This window comes from Phascolarctos cinereus, unplaced genomic scaffold (genome assembly GCF_003287225.1).
Source record: "Phascolarctos cinereus isolate Bilbo 61053 unplaced genomic scaffold, phaCin_HiC Scaffold_726;HRSCAF=1367, whole genome shotgun sequence".
NCBI lineage: Eukaryota > Metazoa > Chordata > Mammalia > Diprotodontia > Phascolarctidae > Phascolarctos > Phascolarctos cinereus.
This window is the reverse complement of record NW_027556098.1, coordinates 157999463-158016454: the sequence shown is the minus strand read 5'-3', so window position 1 is coordinate 158016454 and position 16992 is coordinate 157999463. Positions and strand designations below refer to the sequence as shown.

Genomic DNA, 16992 nt, shown 5'->3' with positions numbered 1-16992 from the left:
CTTGCTGGACATGTGATTTAATTCTTTTTGATTGCTGTGCTGAATTAAGCCAACTAAATGTCATAAAACCTGCATGTTAAAGTTAATAACTATAAAATTTGCAAAATACATATATTAGCTCATCTAAGCCTTACAATAACACTTATTTTAGGTGTTATCTTCATTGTACTTATAAGGAAGAATGGGGGTAAGTATCTTTCCTAGGGTCATACAGTTAGGAAATGTCAGAGACAGAATTTGAACCCAGGTTCTTCTGTCTCTGAGCGCAACACTATATTCACGATAGTCCACTGTTTCTCTCAGTTTGGTAGCTATAATCAAGATTCAGACAGGAAATAGTTTATTTCTATGGAAAGCATATTCATCATGATATGCTAGACAGCTTTAACCTACCAGCTTTTAAAAAACACTTAAGTATATCACTTCGATTGCTATTTATTTCTGTATTTCATTAAAGACTATTTGTTTTGTGTTAAATGCAAAAAAAAAATGCCTTATCAGAAACTGTGGCAAAAACTGAGGTTTCATATTTTAGATTTTTTAAAAATTACCATTGAGAGGGAGTGGGGCAGGGGAACTATTGAACGGTGAAACAACAATGACAAATAAAAACAACCCAAACAAACAAAAAACCAAAAATATCCCAACAGGATCTTCCTTTTGGTTTAGCTGGGCCCTATCCAGTTTCCATTTTCTGATATGATCAGTTCCATTACTCATACAGTACTAACATTCCCACCTATGCAATGAAATCAAAATACCAAAATACCAACACAAGGAAACAAGACCATGGGAATCAGTGAAACCTGACATTGTGTTTTGAGTCAACAGAAATATTTTTAGCTCATCTCTTCCACTGAGACTTAGTTTCCACTTTTATTTCAAACTGTAAGCTCCCCTTCTATCACAATATTCCCTTCAATTCTCTCTATTCCCTCTGTGTTTCCCCTCATTCTATACAAGTGGAGGGAAGAAAGGAAGGCCCTTTCCCTCTGCCAAGCCTCTGAGAGGCAGTAATAAAATTGCTATTTTGAAAATGGCCCTATAAATGTTACATACTATAACTGATAATCATACAGTGTATCACTGGACACCAGACATTATTTTCTTAGCTCAATTAATCTCATTAACCTCAAGAATTTTAATTAACTTTACTGAAGTCAACACAGTCTGCTTATATTTAGCAGGATTGTTGGGAGACATACAATAATAACTAAAACTAGGTTGTTAAGTCTCCAGTCTCATTAACAGTGCAAAAAGTAATTAGCAATGTCTTGATTTTTTGGTGGGGGTGGATTTTGGGGAAAACATCTGTGCAATTCATTTTCCTGTGTTAGCCACTAAATTAGAAAAGGAAGTTATACACAGTAATAATACATTATAATCTCACTTATGTTAATAATCAAAACCAATAGGAATAAGGATGCAAATTGTGATTTCACAACTATATGGAACTCCTGGGTAAGAAAGCTCCCTCTACCAATGCAGGTCACACCTACTCTACAATTTAGGTTCTTTGGGAATTGACTGTGGTACTGGGAAGTTAGGTGACTTGCCAGGGGTCGCATAATCAGTATACCTCAGAGACAGGACTTGAACCTAGATCTTTTATGGCTTTTAAACTGGCATTCTATTCAATTGTTCCACGCTGCTTCTCATTTAAACTGAATATGTATTAATTTGGGAAATGTTTTTAAATTGTGTGAGGTTATTTTTTGTGTCACAAATTCAGGAAAGTCATAAAAATATTGGTGTGGAAATATATGTTCATATAATTTTGAACTTAAAATTGTAAACTTTAAATTAAAAAAAAATTGTGTAAAAAGTACCGGGCAGTTAATTTTGGTTTTTTGTGGTTCATTTTTCTTCTTCAAATACAGTTTTTGAAACCAGGAGGATAATTTAGCCTGTGGGTGTAAACATCATTCTTAACATAGCTTCATAAAGAAAATAACTAAGAGATTATATTCAAATCAAATTGTATTTTTCCCTATAGTTTATTGGCAGTGAAACATTTTATATGAGTAGAAAAGATCAGACATCAGTAATGCTAAATTTCTCTGTCACTATGAAGAATTACAGTTCACAGCATTTTATTATGGCATATTCCTACACCAAGCTTTTTTTATTTTTATCTGTACATTATATTTATGCTTCATGAATGTTTTTTTCTTAGCAACTGAAAAATTAGGTCATAATGATGAACATTATCAAGGCTGCAGTTCCTCTCTTATGAAAAGTAGCACATATATTTGCAGACTGCTTTTTTTATGAACCCTTGTAATGTTTTACCAGGTCCATGTATTCAATTATCATCTATACATAGATAATACTATAATTTACTTTTCTACCCCTCAGCTTACCTGCCAAAGTAGCCTGAATATGGATCTTAGGATCATAGATTTAGAGCTAGAAGGTACTGTAGCAGCAAATGAGTTCAATCTCATTTTTCACATAAGGAAACTGAGGAACAAAGGGGTTAAATGACTTGCCCAGGGTCACAGATCTTCTAAGTGAGATTTAAACCCAAAGCCAAGACTCTATCCACTATTTCACACTACATTTCCAGTATATCTAATCACCTCAAGTAAGTAAAAGAAATTGCTATCCACCTTGTCATTCCTCTATATCCTAAGTCTTTTGGTGAGGCTGGGAAAGGGAGTAAGTAAGCTCCCCTCAACCGTTGGACTTGCAAAACAATGATGACCCTGACAAGCAGGCTTTTTGTTGCAAATAGGAAAGCAGTAATGGAGAATGAACTTCAGTCAGCCCAATTACAACATTTATCTTTTAAAGGCCTTTGAGAGCAGGCAAGGATAATTTCCTTTAGAGAACCCAGATGTGGTTCTAACACAAAAAGGACAGACTTTTAAATTGACACTTGCAATTGATATGAAGGAAGAGATAACCTCTATGGAGCCTGGGAAAGATGTAACATCAGGGAAAGGAAATCCACTGCAGATGGACTTCCAGCCATATACCAACTACGCAGTTTGGGGGGAGAGAGGCAGTCAGGCATCCTGAGGTTCCAGAATGCATCAGTGCAATCCTAAAAATCACTCAATACTTGAATGAAAATCCTTTCTTCTACTGCTGTTTGGGAAGTGAGACAAGAACCAGGCTTACACAACTTGGATTGCCTACAATTGGATTGGAGTCTGATGAGGACCAAAGTAAGAACAATAAGGACGAAAACAAAATTTTTAAAAATGTCACTGAATATTTCCAACTAAACAGACTGCATGTCTGAGAATACTGAACCACGGGGCAGATACCTGAGTGAGCTGCCCTTAGAAGAGATTTCATTTAACACTCCTCCAAATAAAGTCTTGAACTTGGTTGGCTTGTCCTTTCAGTATATTTACAGCTGGGCCATAAAATTCACAAAAGCCTTCCACAGAGATAGAGAGTGGAGATCTTCAACCCATGTGTATGCTATGCCCACTTTCTTTAATGTAACCAGTCATGATCTTTCACCCCTGTGATGCTGGTCAGTTATACGATTTTTGTTCTGTTCTTTGTTCTAGGCTTATAAAAATGAATTGCATATTAAATTTGGGGTCTTTGGCTAGAGGCAGTTCCATTGACCGGTCCTTTTAAACTAGGTTTGGTAGCCTATTAGTAAACTGTTATCTTGCTTGAAGAATTGCCAGAGTTTACCTTTTTGTTAAATTTAACACACAATACCATCTGTTTAATGAGAAGGTAAAATTCAGTAGTCTCTGAGGTTGCTTCAAGTTCTAAATATAATATCCTATAGGCTTTTACTGAGTGGTAAGATTTATCCTATGCCCCTTGAGAATCAGGGTAACTTCTAGACTTTGAAGAGCACTCAATAAAATGGAAGCTTCTTGACGGCAGAGACTGGTTTGTTTTTCCATTTATATTTTCAGTGAGTGCCTTACACAGTAACATGTAAATTTTAGGTGACAATAAATATTTGCTGAGGGCTCGTTGCATCAAAAATATGGTATTCTTCTTTCAAATATCAGCCTTTACCTTTAAGCTATTATATCATTTAAGAGAGCAGTTAACTGTAAGACATCACAGAGATATTCAACAGTCATAGAGGTTCCTGATGAACTTGATCATGTAATTAAATAGTCTAATTATAGTCATCTCTTTAAGGATATTGATGTTATTATTCATTGCTATACCCAAATTTCCTGAGCAATGTTAAAGAGTAAATAAAATATTATGTTAGCAAAACATTTAGGAATTTAACGAATGCCTGTTGATATTACTGTTCAAAAGTATAACATAGGCTAGAAGAAACTAATGTGTTAATGATACCTTTTAATCATGGCTTGTCCCACGTGACTTTTCATACAGAAAACCTTGCGGGTCTGAATGCCCACGCCACAGGTGGCTTCTCCACTCCATGTACTGGTTGCATTAAGGGTCGTTACGAGGGCATCTTCAGAGCAGGGACCCCAAGGCGATGTCTCCCAATAGAAATGTGTACAAGAGTGATCATTGCACAAACGATATTCTTGTAGGGCCTGAAGAGGAGGACATGGTTTTCCACCTGTACGAGGAAAAAGGAAGAAAGGATGATTGAACTTCTATATATATTTTTTTTAATCTGTGAGAGCAGGGTAGCCTTGGGAATAAAGTCCCATTATGTAAAGCAAGGAGAGGGTCTCTGAATTTGTGAAATGTAAGTTATTTTAAGGCAATGTTTCTTTTCTTACTAGAAACAAATTGATAAAAATGAGGTTTTACCTCTCATAGAAGCTAGTAGTATTATAAATTTAAGGCTACAAGGGATGTTAGAGGTTAACTTGTCATTCCTCAGTTTTTTAGATGAAAAAACTAAGGACTAGATAAGTAAAGTGGCTTAGGGAAAGGACACAGGTCCCAGGTCACAGGCAGAGCTGAGATTCAAGTCTAAGTCCTCATTCCAAATCTAACTCTCAGATGGCACAGTAGCTTTGAGGAGTTAGGAAGATGTGACTTCATATCTAACCTCACATACTTGTTAGCTATGTGATCCTGGGCAAGTCATTTTAACCTCTAAAGTTTCTTCATCTACACATAATAATAGCACCTACCTCCCAGGGTTGTTATGAGGATCAAATGAGATAAAATTTATAAATTCCCTATCAAATAGTAGGCCTTTAATAAATGTTTATTCCCTCTGATTCCCTCTTTTACTGTACCATATTGCTTTACTCATAGACCAATTCAATATGTAAATGATCAACCATAATGGGATAAGCACAAGGAATATGCTACAAGGTAATAATAGGGAAAGCTTTTTACTTCATTCAACTTGACTTGGGTTCAGTTTCCAGCTCTGCCACCTGTGTGACTGTGGGCAAATTCACTTAATCAGATACGTAAAGCCTCAGTTTTCTAATCTGTAAAATGAGAGCAAAAGAACTAGACATAGTCCAAGATACTGTCCAGCTGGGATTCTTTGATCTTATGAACCTTAAATATACCTCTCCAGTATACACGGAGAGTGATTAAAGATAATAACAAAGGTAACTGAAATTGCAAAAATTTATAATATGGCCAAATGAAAATTAAATGAATTTAAGAGATCAATTGTTTCCCTTCCTCAAAGAAAAAGAGAAAAAAATTCTCTTTGCCCAGAGATTTTAAAGTTCCCCAGGTCCATCGGAGCCCTAAAACTGCAATTTCAAAGTCCAAAAAGTGTCCACTAGAAATTTGTCTTCAAGTGCCCAACCTTCAACCACAAAATAATACCTGACAATGTACTATCCACTGGCAAAGAGACCAGACAGATTCACCTTCTTACACTCCTGGGCATCTCAGACAATCAAATTTCATTGGACTTTCACTGACTTTTCTTTTGCTTTTTTTTTATATCCATGTAAAAAGTGGTATTTATCTAAAGGTATTGATCTTCTCCCCCTATTACGCACTATAATGTTTTATTTAGTGGACTGAAAGCTCAGGAAGATTTGTGACCTTGGCTTGTTATTCTCTTTATTTTTTCCCCATTAAATACTACAACTTTCCCCCCTCCAGAAATACAAAACACAAGTACAAGGAGGAAACAAATGTACTTTAAGAACACTCAATCTTCATTTATCCTGACCCCAGAACTATTTCTCAGGATCAAAGAACAGATCCTTGTTTAAAAAGGAGTTTCTCCCAGCAAGTAGTCAAACTACCCTGCTGTTTCCAACTAAGCCGTGGGCAGGAATGGCAGAGAAGCACATGAAAGAAGGAAGTAGAATTTATCTGGGGATGAAGTCCATGGCTATAAATAATAGGAACATTGGGTCCTGGGCAGGAAGAAGTCCCTCAAGCCCTATATCAGATTGAACTTGTGTGAAGGACACACTGAGTTCCTTTAATTTATTAAAACAATGCTTATTTTTACATTTTAACTTCTTCAATATCATTTTTATAGCCATCATCTAATTTTTGCTTCATAACATGACTTTAAAATAAATAACTGGGATAAAAATGTTCAACATTATCTTACAGATAACAAAACTGAGGCCTGAGGATTAATTAACGTATCCAAGGTCACACAGCTTATGAGCATATCACAATTCCATTAAAATGTTTTACCTCTTGGGCACGGTGGCTAACTTTTATCTCCCCTAAAAAGAAAATACAATTAAAAGTACATGACATTTATATAGAACTTTAATTTCACAAAGTACTTAACATGTCATATGATCCTCATAGAAACCTTATTAGGTTGATGGTATATCATCCCCATTTTACAGATGAGGAAATTGATGCTTTTCAAGGCAAGTAAGCACTTTGGATCAGTTAGCAAGTGCCTGAGGCATGATGCAGATGGATGCCTTGTTAAATCCCAGCTCTACAGTATTCTTCCCTACAGATGTCCCAATTAAAACAGGTGGCAAGACTTTAAGAGCTATGGCTAGATACATATCTATTAAACCTGCAAACAAATTTTCACCTTGTTTTCGATGTTTTCTGTATTCCCTCTTACTCAGACTAGAATAAGAAAACAAAACAAAACAACACTCTACTAAGATGTAATGCTAAATTTTGATTGCAATTTCAAAGGCATGGGTAACTTGACATCAAATGCATTGCTCAACCATTTTTTTTTCTTCTTAATGAACACTTAATCCTCTTTTGAAATCCCTACCATTACGTACCATCTCCTGCCAATGCTAGTATAGTTCTGGTCCTTGTCTGCTTCCCCTCTGTGTTTTTATTAGAGCAGGACTGGGAACAGGCTGACCACTCTGCCCACTCACTAACCACACAGTCCATTCGGCAGGGTATTTCACAAGCCATCCGTTCTGGAGGAGGAGGCGCCAGACAGAGATTGCCCGATACTTCTTCTCCTGCAAACAACCAGACCAAGAAAAGTCACCTAAGGGAAAAGCTGAGATAAGATCATAGAGAGGGAGTCTTTCTTCCCTAAGTTTGCCCTGTTCAACTCAACCAATATTTATCCCACAGTACCAAAGCCTGTGAAATGCAAAAACCAATACCTTCAGCACTGTTCAAGCACTTGTGTTGTGAAAATGTGACATGAAATCACTTAATATTTAGAAACCAATAGACAACACTACAATCTTCATTGCTTCTCCTTTTCAGAGGCAAAGCCAATTTCTTCCCAGAATATTTTGAATGTGGCATATAGTAAGTGATGGACAAAACCTATCTGGGATGGGGTATTACATCTACAACATATATTTCCCAGAAGAACAAGAAATCATGGTTGGTCACCAGTCCGAAAAGCATGATTTCTGCTCATCCTGCATTTCTGGCTCCAATTGTAGAATTTCCAGAGACATTTCTCCACATATAATTTACTTGTAATATTGTGGCCACCCTGAACAAGATTCTCACATAGGCCGATGCTTATATCATGCTTATTATTTTTACTTTCTGAATTTGCAATAACATGAAAATATGGAAATGTAACTATGATTAAAGTTATATAGCATTTCAAATGAACTTGTCAAAATCATATGAATGTACCAATGAACTTTCTGTTTCAGCTTTAAACAACTCAATGAAAAATAGCCACACCACTACTACTACTTATTCATTCCAAAGTATGGAAGAAAGGTATTCAAAATATTAAGAAAGAATATCTGAGCACTTTACCAGTCCAGTGACATAATGCAAAATAATAATTCACAAATCCAATAATATAACATCATCTTCTGAGGTCCTTCAACGACAATATGTTACTTGTGGAAATTTGAAATCCACATATCATTTTTAAGGATAACTGAAACTAGCGTGGGTATATTTTCTAAACCATTACTTCAAAAAGAAAAGCAGATTGATCTTTCAGGGGTTCTCAGCCTGATGTCCATGAACTTTAAAAAATGGTAATTGTATTTCAATATAATTGTACTTATTTTTAATCTTATGCATTTTATTTATTTAAAAAAAGATTTAAAATGCCCAGCTAAAAAGATAGATAGACAGATAGATGATAGTTAGATGAATAGATCAATTAGGGGTTCTTAACCTTGTGTCTATGAACTTTTAAAATATTTGGTAATTAAACCTCAATATAATTGGTTTTATTTGGAATCTAATGTATTTTATTTTATGCATTTTTAAAACATTATCCTGGAAAAGGCTTCATCAGACTACCTTGACACACAGAAAAAGTTAAGAAGCTCTATTTAGAGAGACAGATAAAAGATAGATAATAAATGATGATAGGTGATAGATAAACAGATGAGAGATAAGTTGATGATAAATGATGATGATTATGAAGATAGATAAGATAAATAGATATACAAACACCTTGTGGAACACTGGATCATGATGTTAGCTATTAGAATGCAAGAACTATATTCCATGTGATTCATTAATAGATTGAGGTCAAATACATCCCATCATCTACTGAAACTATAAACTAGGTTCACAGTATCCTCAAAAGAATACATAGTAAGAACATGAAGAATGACCATTTAATATGACTTGAGACCCAGGAAAGAAATATACAACAACCATCACAGAAAAACAGCTTTTCCGTTCTGACTTTACACTGATGGGAATGTTCTCTGTCACAGGTATTCTCAAACACATAAAAAAAAAAATAACTGGGGAGATAGATATGTCCCTTTTTTCTTTTTTTCTTTTTTGAGGAAGTAAATAAAATAAGTTGACAGCTAGTGAGCCTGTCTTAGGTAGATGATAGTGCAGTGGTAATATCTACATTCATATTTCTAAATGAGGCCAGGCTCATTGCCCTTGAGGTACAAATAAAACTTTTCAAGCATATTATGAGAAGTAATAGAGATGCTAGCAGATAATCAAGCTACAAGACCATTTTCAAAGCATTTTTTTCTTCTCACTTTATACTTGGGATGTGTTTCTATTATATCAGGATGTGGAATTCACACAGAAAAAGAAAAACAAACATGCAGGCCTGCAAATAATGCTATACCACCCACAACCAGGGTGGCCCAGGAAAATTGTTCATTTCTGTTTAGTTATGTGGGACTGAGGACATTCGTTAGTCAGAAAGAACCAGGAGTCAACTCAATACTTCTAGTCCCAGCTGTTGCACTAACCAGCTGTGTGACTTTAGACAAGTGCTTTTGATCCTTGATAAGAACATTACCCAAGTACTTCTTTTAAGTCACTATGTTAGAGGCTGAAGATACAAAGAAGAAATAAGATGCAGGCTTTTCCCTCAAAAAGGTTTATGATGTATCTCACACCTGAACTCCCTCTTCAGCCTTCTCCTCAACTCTAGATTTTTCCTGGTGGGTGGGTGCTCTTTTCCTTAATTTTATCTACTTTCTAGCTCACCTCTACATATTGTTTTCTTCTATTAGAATATAAGCTCCTTGAGGGGAGGGAGTGCCTTGTTTGATCATATTTGTATACTCAGTACTTAGTACTGTGCCTGGCACAGAGTTAGTATTTAATAATGATCTATCTATGTCACGTTGATTTTTATATCCCTCACTATGGCTGACACATAATAAGCATCTCAAGTATTTCTTGAATTGAATTTAACATCTCTAGATTTCGGTGTGTATATTTCTAAAATTAAAGCCTAAGGTTTATTTTAGTTCTGGAAGTCTATATCATATAATTGGGGAGATTCGGCATGGAACAGAGCTGTAACTATGGTGGGAGCTTACGTCTACTAGGTGTACTTCCGCACCTTTCTAGCTCTGTCTCAGTCAGGTTTCTTCCCTCCAGTGGCCTTACTTCTTACCAGGGAAGAAGCTTTGCAATGTCCCAAGGTCTATACACTCTAGGTCTACACTCCAGGTGAGTCCCTATTGCCACCTGCTCTAGGTGAAATTATTGCTAGTTATGGCTCTAGAATATGGAATATGTTTCAGTGAGAATGTTGAAACTGGCTGTCATAATAATTTGCTTCCAACCAAAATCTGTATAAGCCACTGGTCATACTCTAATAACACTCCTGATTTATATCCATGACTTATACATATCACTGCCTTTATTACCAATTAAACAAGAGCCAACTCAAGTTTGCTTTGGCAACTCAGATACCAGATATCGTTATTCTCGCTATTAAATTATGTGACCAAAACTTGTAAAGATCACTTCATTAAGGGAGGAGATAACCTCTCCAGTGGTAGAGGGAACAATTACATTGATAAAATGGTTATGAATATTTAAAGTATTATGACTGGATGAATGATGAAACTCTTGGGCTACTACTATGTGTGAGGAACTATGGAAAATTCAAAGACAGACTTCCTAGTCTCATGAAATTCAAATCAAATCTGGGTCTAGAAACAAGAGAGAGAGAGAGAGAGAGAGAGAGAGAGAGAGAGAGAGAGAGAACATAAAATGTGGCTTTTCATGTTTATATATAAGGATCCATACAGGGATGGAGATTTTGGTGACATTTCATTTTGGTAATTTTCAGGCAGAAAGGAGAACAGCAGGAAGCAGGAAAGCATAAGCTATATTTAAGTGACACAAAGTAACCACTGGATCACTGAAGAAGGCTTATGGAAGGACGGAGCACCTGTAGATTAAAAAGGGTCAGTTTACTTTAACTTCCTACTCAAAAGCCAATGTTCCCTCATGTTCATCCTTTCCTCACACTTCATTTATATGCACAATATTGAGTTAACATAGGTAAAGTGCTTTGCAAACTGCAAACAGCTATATAAATGTTACACTATCATCTTTTTTGCATATTATTTTCCATAATGGAATTTAAGTTAATTACAAGGAGCATTTCACTTATTTTTGTATCCCTGGTACCTAATACTGTGCTTGCCAAATAGTAAGTAGTTTATAAAAAGTCAGTATGGTACAGGAGAAAACAAAAAAACACTGGTTCTGAAGTCAGAGGGCTCAGGTTCAAATCCTGCCTCTACCACTTATCATACATGTGACGATAAGCAAGTTACTTAATCTTGCTGGGACTCATTTTCATCATCTGCAGAATGAGAGAATTAAGCTAGACAGATTTTAAGATCCTGTCTAGCTCTAGCTATATGATCTCTGGGAATTGAATGGATTGTAATTCAAAAGTACATTTGGGATAAACCACAAACAGCCTTATTTCTGGGTTTTGATGTATTTTTATACTCAAGAATTTTGAAATCCTTCACGTTTCATTAGATCTAAATTTAACAAATATTTTCCCCTATCATACTATAAGCGAGTGCCTTGGAAATTCACATCATTTGCTAGATTCTAATTTTTAAAACATTATTTAAACTGCCTCTCAACGGATACACCTATTTCTTCTATGTAATTAAATGTCAAAAGCTTTACCAATGCTTTAACGGTTTGTCCACACTAATGTAGAAACTTGGACATATAAACCAGGCTATCTTTAAGGATACTACTTTAATGGTCATAACAGGAGACAACAAGTGGTACAAGCAAGAGGATAACAAGAGAATCATCTAAAATAGGGGTTCTTAAAAATAAGGGTTCAGGGTCAGAGCCAAGATGGTGGAGTGAAAGCAGCGACTTGCTTGCTTGAGGTCTCCCACAAACCCCTTCAAATACCTATAAAAAAATAGCTCTAAACAAATTTTAAAGCAGCAGAACCCACAAAAAGACAGAATGAAACAAATTTCCAGCCCAAGACAACCTGGATGATTGATCAGAAAGGTCTATCGTGCTGGGCTGGTAGAGGAGTGCAGTGAGGCAGGGCCGGAGCAAACCTGGAGAAGGTCTCACAAGACTGAATTGCAGGCAGCTGTGGAGGTTTCCAGACCTCTCAACCATGAACACCAAAGACAACTTAGGTCAGTGGGAAAAGTCTGTTTCTGCCTTGCTGAGAGAGAAGCAGGGGTCTCAGCTACAATTCCCTAAGAGCGTGGCCCTGGCGAGGCAGCTGCCTCCTGAGCTTCCAGCCCACAGACTGAGGGAGAATCCAGTGGCTGATCAGGGAGGGATTGCAAGGATCTCTTTGCCAGTGCTGAGGCAGGAATCTCTTGCTTTTCCTGTGCTTGGATCTGGGTCACAGTTCTGAGGGGTGGTCCTGGGGTGATGAGGAGCTCTGGGTGGTGGAGCTTGTAGTGGCTGTGAAGAAGAAACCCTCCTCACAGTTCCAGGACCCAAAGGAGTGCTTGTGGTCACTAATAGACCAGAGCACCGGCCAGGAAAGGAATAAAACACCTTGCCCCTTATCATACCACCTTGGAATAACTGAAAATTTATAGGTCCCTACAAGTATCTCTGAAAACAGCTGTACAAATCCGCAAAGCTTGGGACAGTACATTCTCCACATTGGAAGCAGACTTTTACCTTAACAAAGAGTTTAAAACTCAAGTAATTGGCTGGGATCATGAGTAAGCAGTACAAAAAGAGTCAGACTATATTATCTTAAAAATAAGGGTTCTTAAAAATCAGGGTTCTTAAAAATAGGGGTTCTTAAACTTCAGGGGGGTCATGGATGTTTTCATACTCTGATGAAGTCTATGCACCCCTTCTCAGAATAATGTTTTTAAAGCTTAACATAAAATGCATTGGATTACAAAGGAAAAAATGTTATAATACAGTTATCAAAAACATTTTAAAAAATCAAGTTGATGGATCCCAAGCTAAGAAAAGAAACCTAGATATATTATACATGTTATGTGGAGAAGGCATCACTAAAAGCAGCTCTGAGGACATTTCCCAATACACAGCACAACATTTCATTGAGATGACTGAAAATATCACATTGATGAGGTATGAACAAGTAATCTGCTTAAGGTGAAAATGTTAAAGAATGAGGTCTTTGTAGACATCTCCCCATGCGAGGTATGCATATTCCCATTAATATTACATTAAGGTTGATTTATTGAGTCATAGTAACTGAAGATCAGAATTGTACCCTTGGACTTCATCCTACAAAAGGGATAGGAAAGCTTTGGTGAAGTTAGATATAAGAGCCAGCTGAGTTGAGTACACTCATCTAATAGGCCTAGATTTTCAGGGCTGAAGACTGAATATCTGTGAGGCCCCTTGGAGAAAGTCTTAGCTCCAGAGATGTCAGCTCGGGAAAAAGAAATGTTAAAACCTGTTAGCTGCAGAGTTGATAGAGCATAGGAGGCAAGAGCAGTACTTCTCAGGCCTTAAGATAACAGGTACATAAAGGCAATACTAAAGCATACATTAGTTATTAGGCAGCAGATCCATGTATCTCTAAACTGGCAGGTGATTAGAGAGAAAGCTGGTGCAGTGGAAAAAGTTCATAGACAGCTCTTGGAGAGAGGAGAGAATTTCCTAGATAGCTCATAGTTCCAAGTCAAGACCAAGTTCCTGCACCCAACCTCTTGCAGAGAAGAGAAATATGTCCTTGTACCCAGAGCAGAAAGAACATTAAAGAACTGGGCCATAATATGGAAAAGAAAACAGGGACCTTGCCTTCCTTACAACTATGGATTATGTACATCAGATGTGTCAAACTCACCAGGCTGGCAACATGCACCCAGCAAAACTTCAAAGTGTGGCAGAATTGACAAATGTTTAACAAAATAAATAAAAATAGAGCACAACATAGATAGTGTTAATTTGTGGTTTTCTAAGTTGATATGTGGCCAGCAGGGGTCATTTCTATTTGAGTTTGACACCCCTGGTTAGACTCTGAAGGTTTGAACAGAGAGAGGACTTGACTCTCCACTAGCTCCGGGTACAGTTACTTGTTGACTCAGGAGTTAGGGCTTTTTTTTTTCTCTCACATCTGTAGAGATCTAGACACCAATTGTATTCTCATATTCCCAGAGAAACCTTGTGAGATTAAACTCAGTTCATGTAAAACCTAGAACTAGGGGTTCTGAGACACAAGTTACACATACATGGGGAATCTCTGCTCTGAGCTTTGCATAAGCAAATCAATCATTACTACCTCACAGGCTGGGTTACACTGAAATTCTGGCTTTATACTTAAAAAGAAGAAATTTGGTGATCAATGTTATTAATTAAATATAAAAGACTCATCTAAAACATTCAGTTCAATCAAATTCAACATATGAAATTGTGTCTCCTATGTGGAATACACTTACAACTTATTATAGTGGGGTACATGGAATGAGCATTATTAATTTCCTGCTATATGCTGGGAACAGTGCTAAATGTTTTGCAAATATTATCTCATCTGATCCTCAAAACAACAGTGGGATGTAGGTGTTTCACAATTGAGTAAACTGAGGCAGAAGGAAGTTAAGGGACTTGTTCAAAGTCACACAATAAATAAGTGTCTGAATTTGAATTTGAACTCAGGTCTTCTTGATTCTAGGCCTCACATTCAGTCCATTACACCACCTCTCACATAAGACAAGCATGCAAATGACTTTGATTCAAGTCAGCATGTGAGCAAATGCACAGGAAGGGTCAAATGGTGTGGCATGAGAGATTCTAGGAAGCGTGGAACATTTCTAGCTGGAAGGAAAAGGGAAAGCTTCATGAAGGAATGAGCAGTTGAGTGACACAATCAGAAATCTGCATTAGGAAAACTACTCTGCCAGCTCTGTGAGGGATTTGAGAAGGGAGAGACTGGAGGCAGAGAAACCAAAGGGTTAGCTGGGACCAGAATGATCTGATTTGATTGTCAGCATTAGAAGACTCTTCTTCACTTTGCTTTCAAGCTAAAATAAAGGTCAGCAATACTTTTAAAATTTTCATTCATTCTCCCTTCCTGGAACTCCTTCATCCTCCAAAGAGGCTCAAAACTTAGACAAAGACAGGAAAAATGCAGCATATATGATTCCACATTTAAAATATCCTCAACAAACTATAAGTTTGTATCATAACAAAAAAGACTATATTTCAGATGAAAATGAAATTCATGTTTCAAGAAGTTTCTATGAAATTATTCTGTTTCTGTAAGGCCCTCACAAATCAATAATGAACTACATGTTCTATCCTAAGATAACACTTGGTTGTTGGGATTATTGTAGGAGTTGTGATTCTTGAGGCACAGGACCTAAACTATTGATTCCTCTTTGTTGAGTAGTTTTATAAACTCAAACAGGATACATAATCATAGGTCAATGATAACTCAATTCATGTTGTTCGCCATTATTCTGGTTATATCTACACAGATTCATTTTGTGGGGCTAAAGTGTAACTCACCATTAGTGAACTGCTATTCTTTACATCAAATGTGCCAGTTTCATTTAAGAAAAAAATTATCCTGATTTATGTAGCATTGTCAAAGTCCAGAGTTAATCTTGATAAATTATGTTTGCCAACTGTTTTTTCTAATTTCTGTTGTATAATTGGATAACAGCACTCAACAAGAGTAATAAATAATTTTGTAGGAGACAATCTTTTCTAAGGCTTGAAGCAATCATTTGACTTAAATATCTGGCTTTCAAATCTGTACAAATATCAGAACTATGATCTTTCTATAAAAATAATTGAAGATTTTTTTTTATTCTTACTATTTACAGCTCATTAATATGGGGCCATTTTTCTTATTTTTTTTTTATCCCTGCTTGATGATGATCTATATTTTAATTCTAATATTTTATCTCTAAATTGAAATAAGAAAACCCTTAACATCTGCTTTTCTGAGATCATAAGAATCCTGCTCCCCTCTCCCCCTCAAAAAAGAAAAGAAAAAAGAAAGGAAAATCCCACTAGCTGTGACCCAGGTTTAAAAGCAGCATTGAATTTGGTAATTATAAGAAATTCAAATTACCTTGCTTCAGAAAATAATGTGTACTTTCAAGACAATATCCAGGATTCATTCCATCCTTCCACTTGTATATGTTCATACTATCTCCAGAAAATAATGAAGCAGTCATCTAAAATACTCTACATGTCATAAAATTTTATGTACCATTTAAGTTTCAGAAAGGAATACCAATAAACGTTGATTAAATACTTGCCAATAGCTGAGTAAGACATCGACAGACAGTACTGAGTAAATTTAGAAGAATTTTTATTCACTCCATGCCCTTGTAGTATCCTAAATCATATCTCCTACAGGGCATGAATCCTCGTGATCTCTTCTGGAAAAACCTAGGCATCTAATCAGCATAAAAGATGCTTATATTTTAAATTAACATACAGGAAAATGTCAATAACTAAATAAAAGCAATTTGTGTCATAGTCTGCTATTGCCAATATTGTGAGTACTTTCGATAAGTGGTGCTAAGAATTGCTCTAACCAGACCTTGAATATATACCATATTTGTAGATTGGGAGGGGATTGCAGGGATGAACTAAGGCCTAGTGGTGAGGAACCTGCAGCCTACAGGCCACATGTAGCTGTCTAGTTCCTTGGATGTGGCCTTTTGACTGAGTCTAAGTTTTACAGAACAAATGCTTTTATTAAGGGGATTTGCTCTGTGAAGTTTGGATTCAAAGGGCCACACTTGAAGACCTAGAGGGCCACACGTCACCTTGAGGCCACAGGTTCGCCCCCGACTAAGCAATCCCACATCAGGTCTCATTCCACATGCTGTTCCTTTTGCTAGCAAGCCAGTGTCATACTTCACAGAATTTCCTGTTGTTGGCTGACACTAGCTAATATCAATAAACTAGAAAACTTTCATACATTATATGGTCAGCTTGTCAGTGAGTGTAGGTAACACTATGAGCAATAAG

General features: G+C 36.5%; 1 protein-coding gene across 1 annotated transcript in view; it reads right to left on the bottom strand.

Annotated features, from left to right (window-relative positions):
* Positions 1 to 16992, bottom strand: part of THSD7B (thrombospondin type 1 domain containing 7B) — a 1079744-nt gene that overhangs the window by 497203 nt on the left and 565549 nt on the right. Inside the window, 2 exon segments of the mRNA XM_021009415.2 lie at positions 4294 to 4528; positions 7119 to 7310. Coding sequence (XP_020865074.1) covers positions 4294 to 4528; positions 7119 to 7310 — 427 coding nt within the window.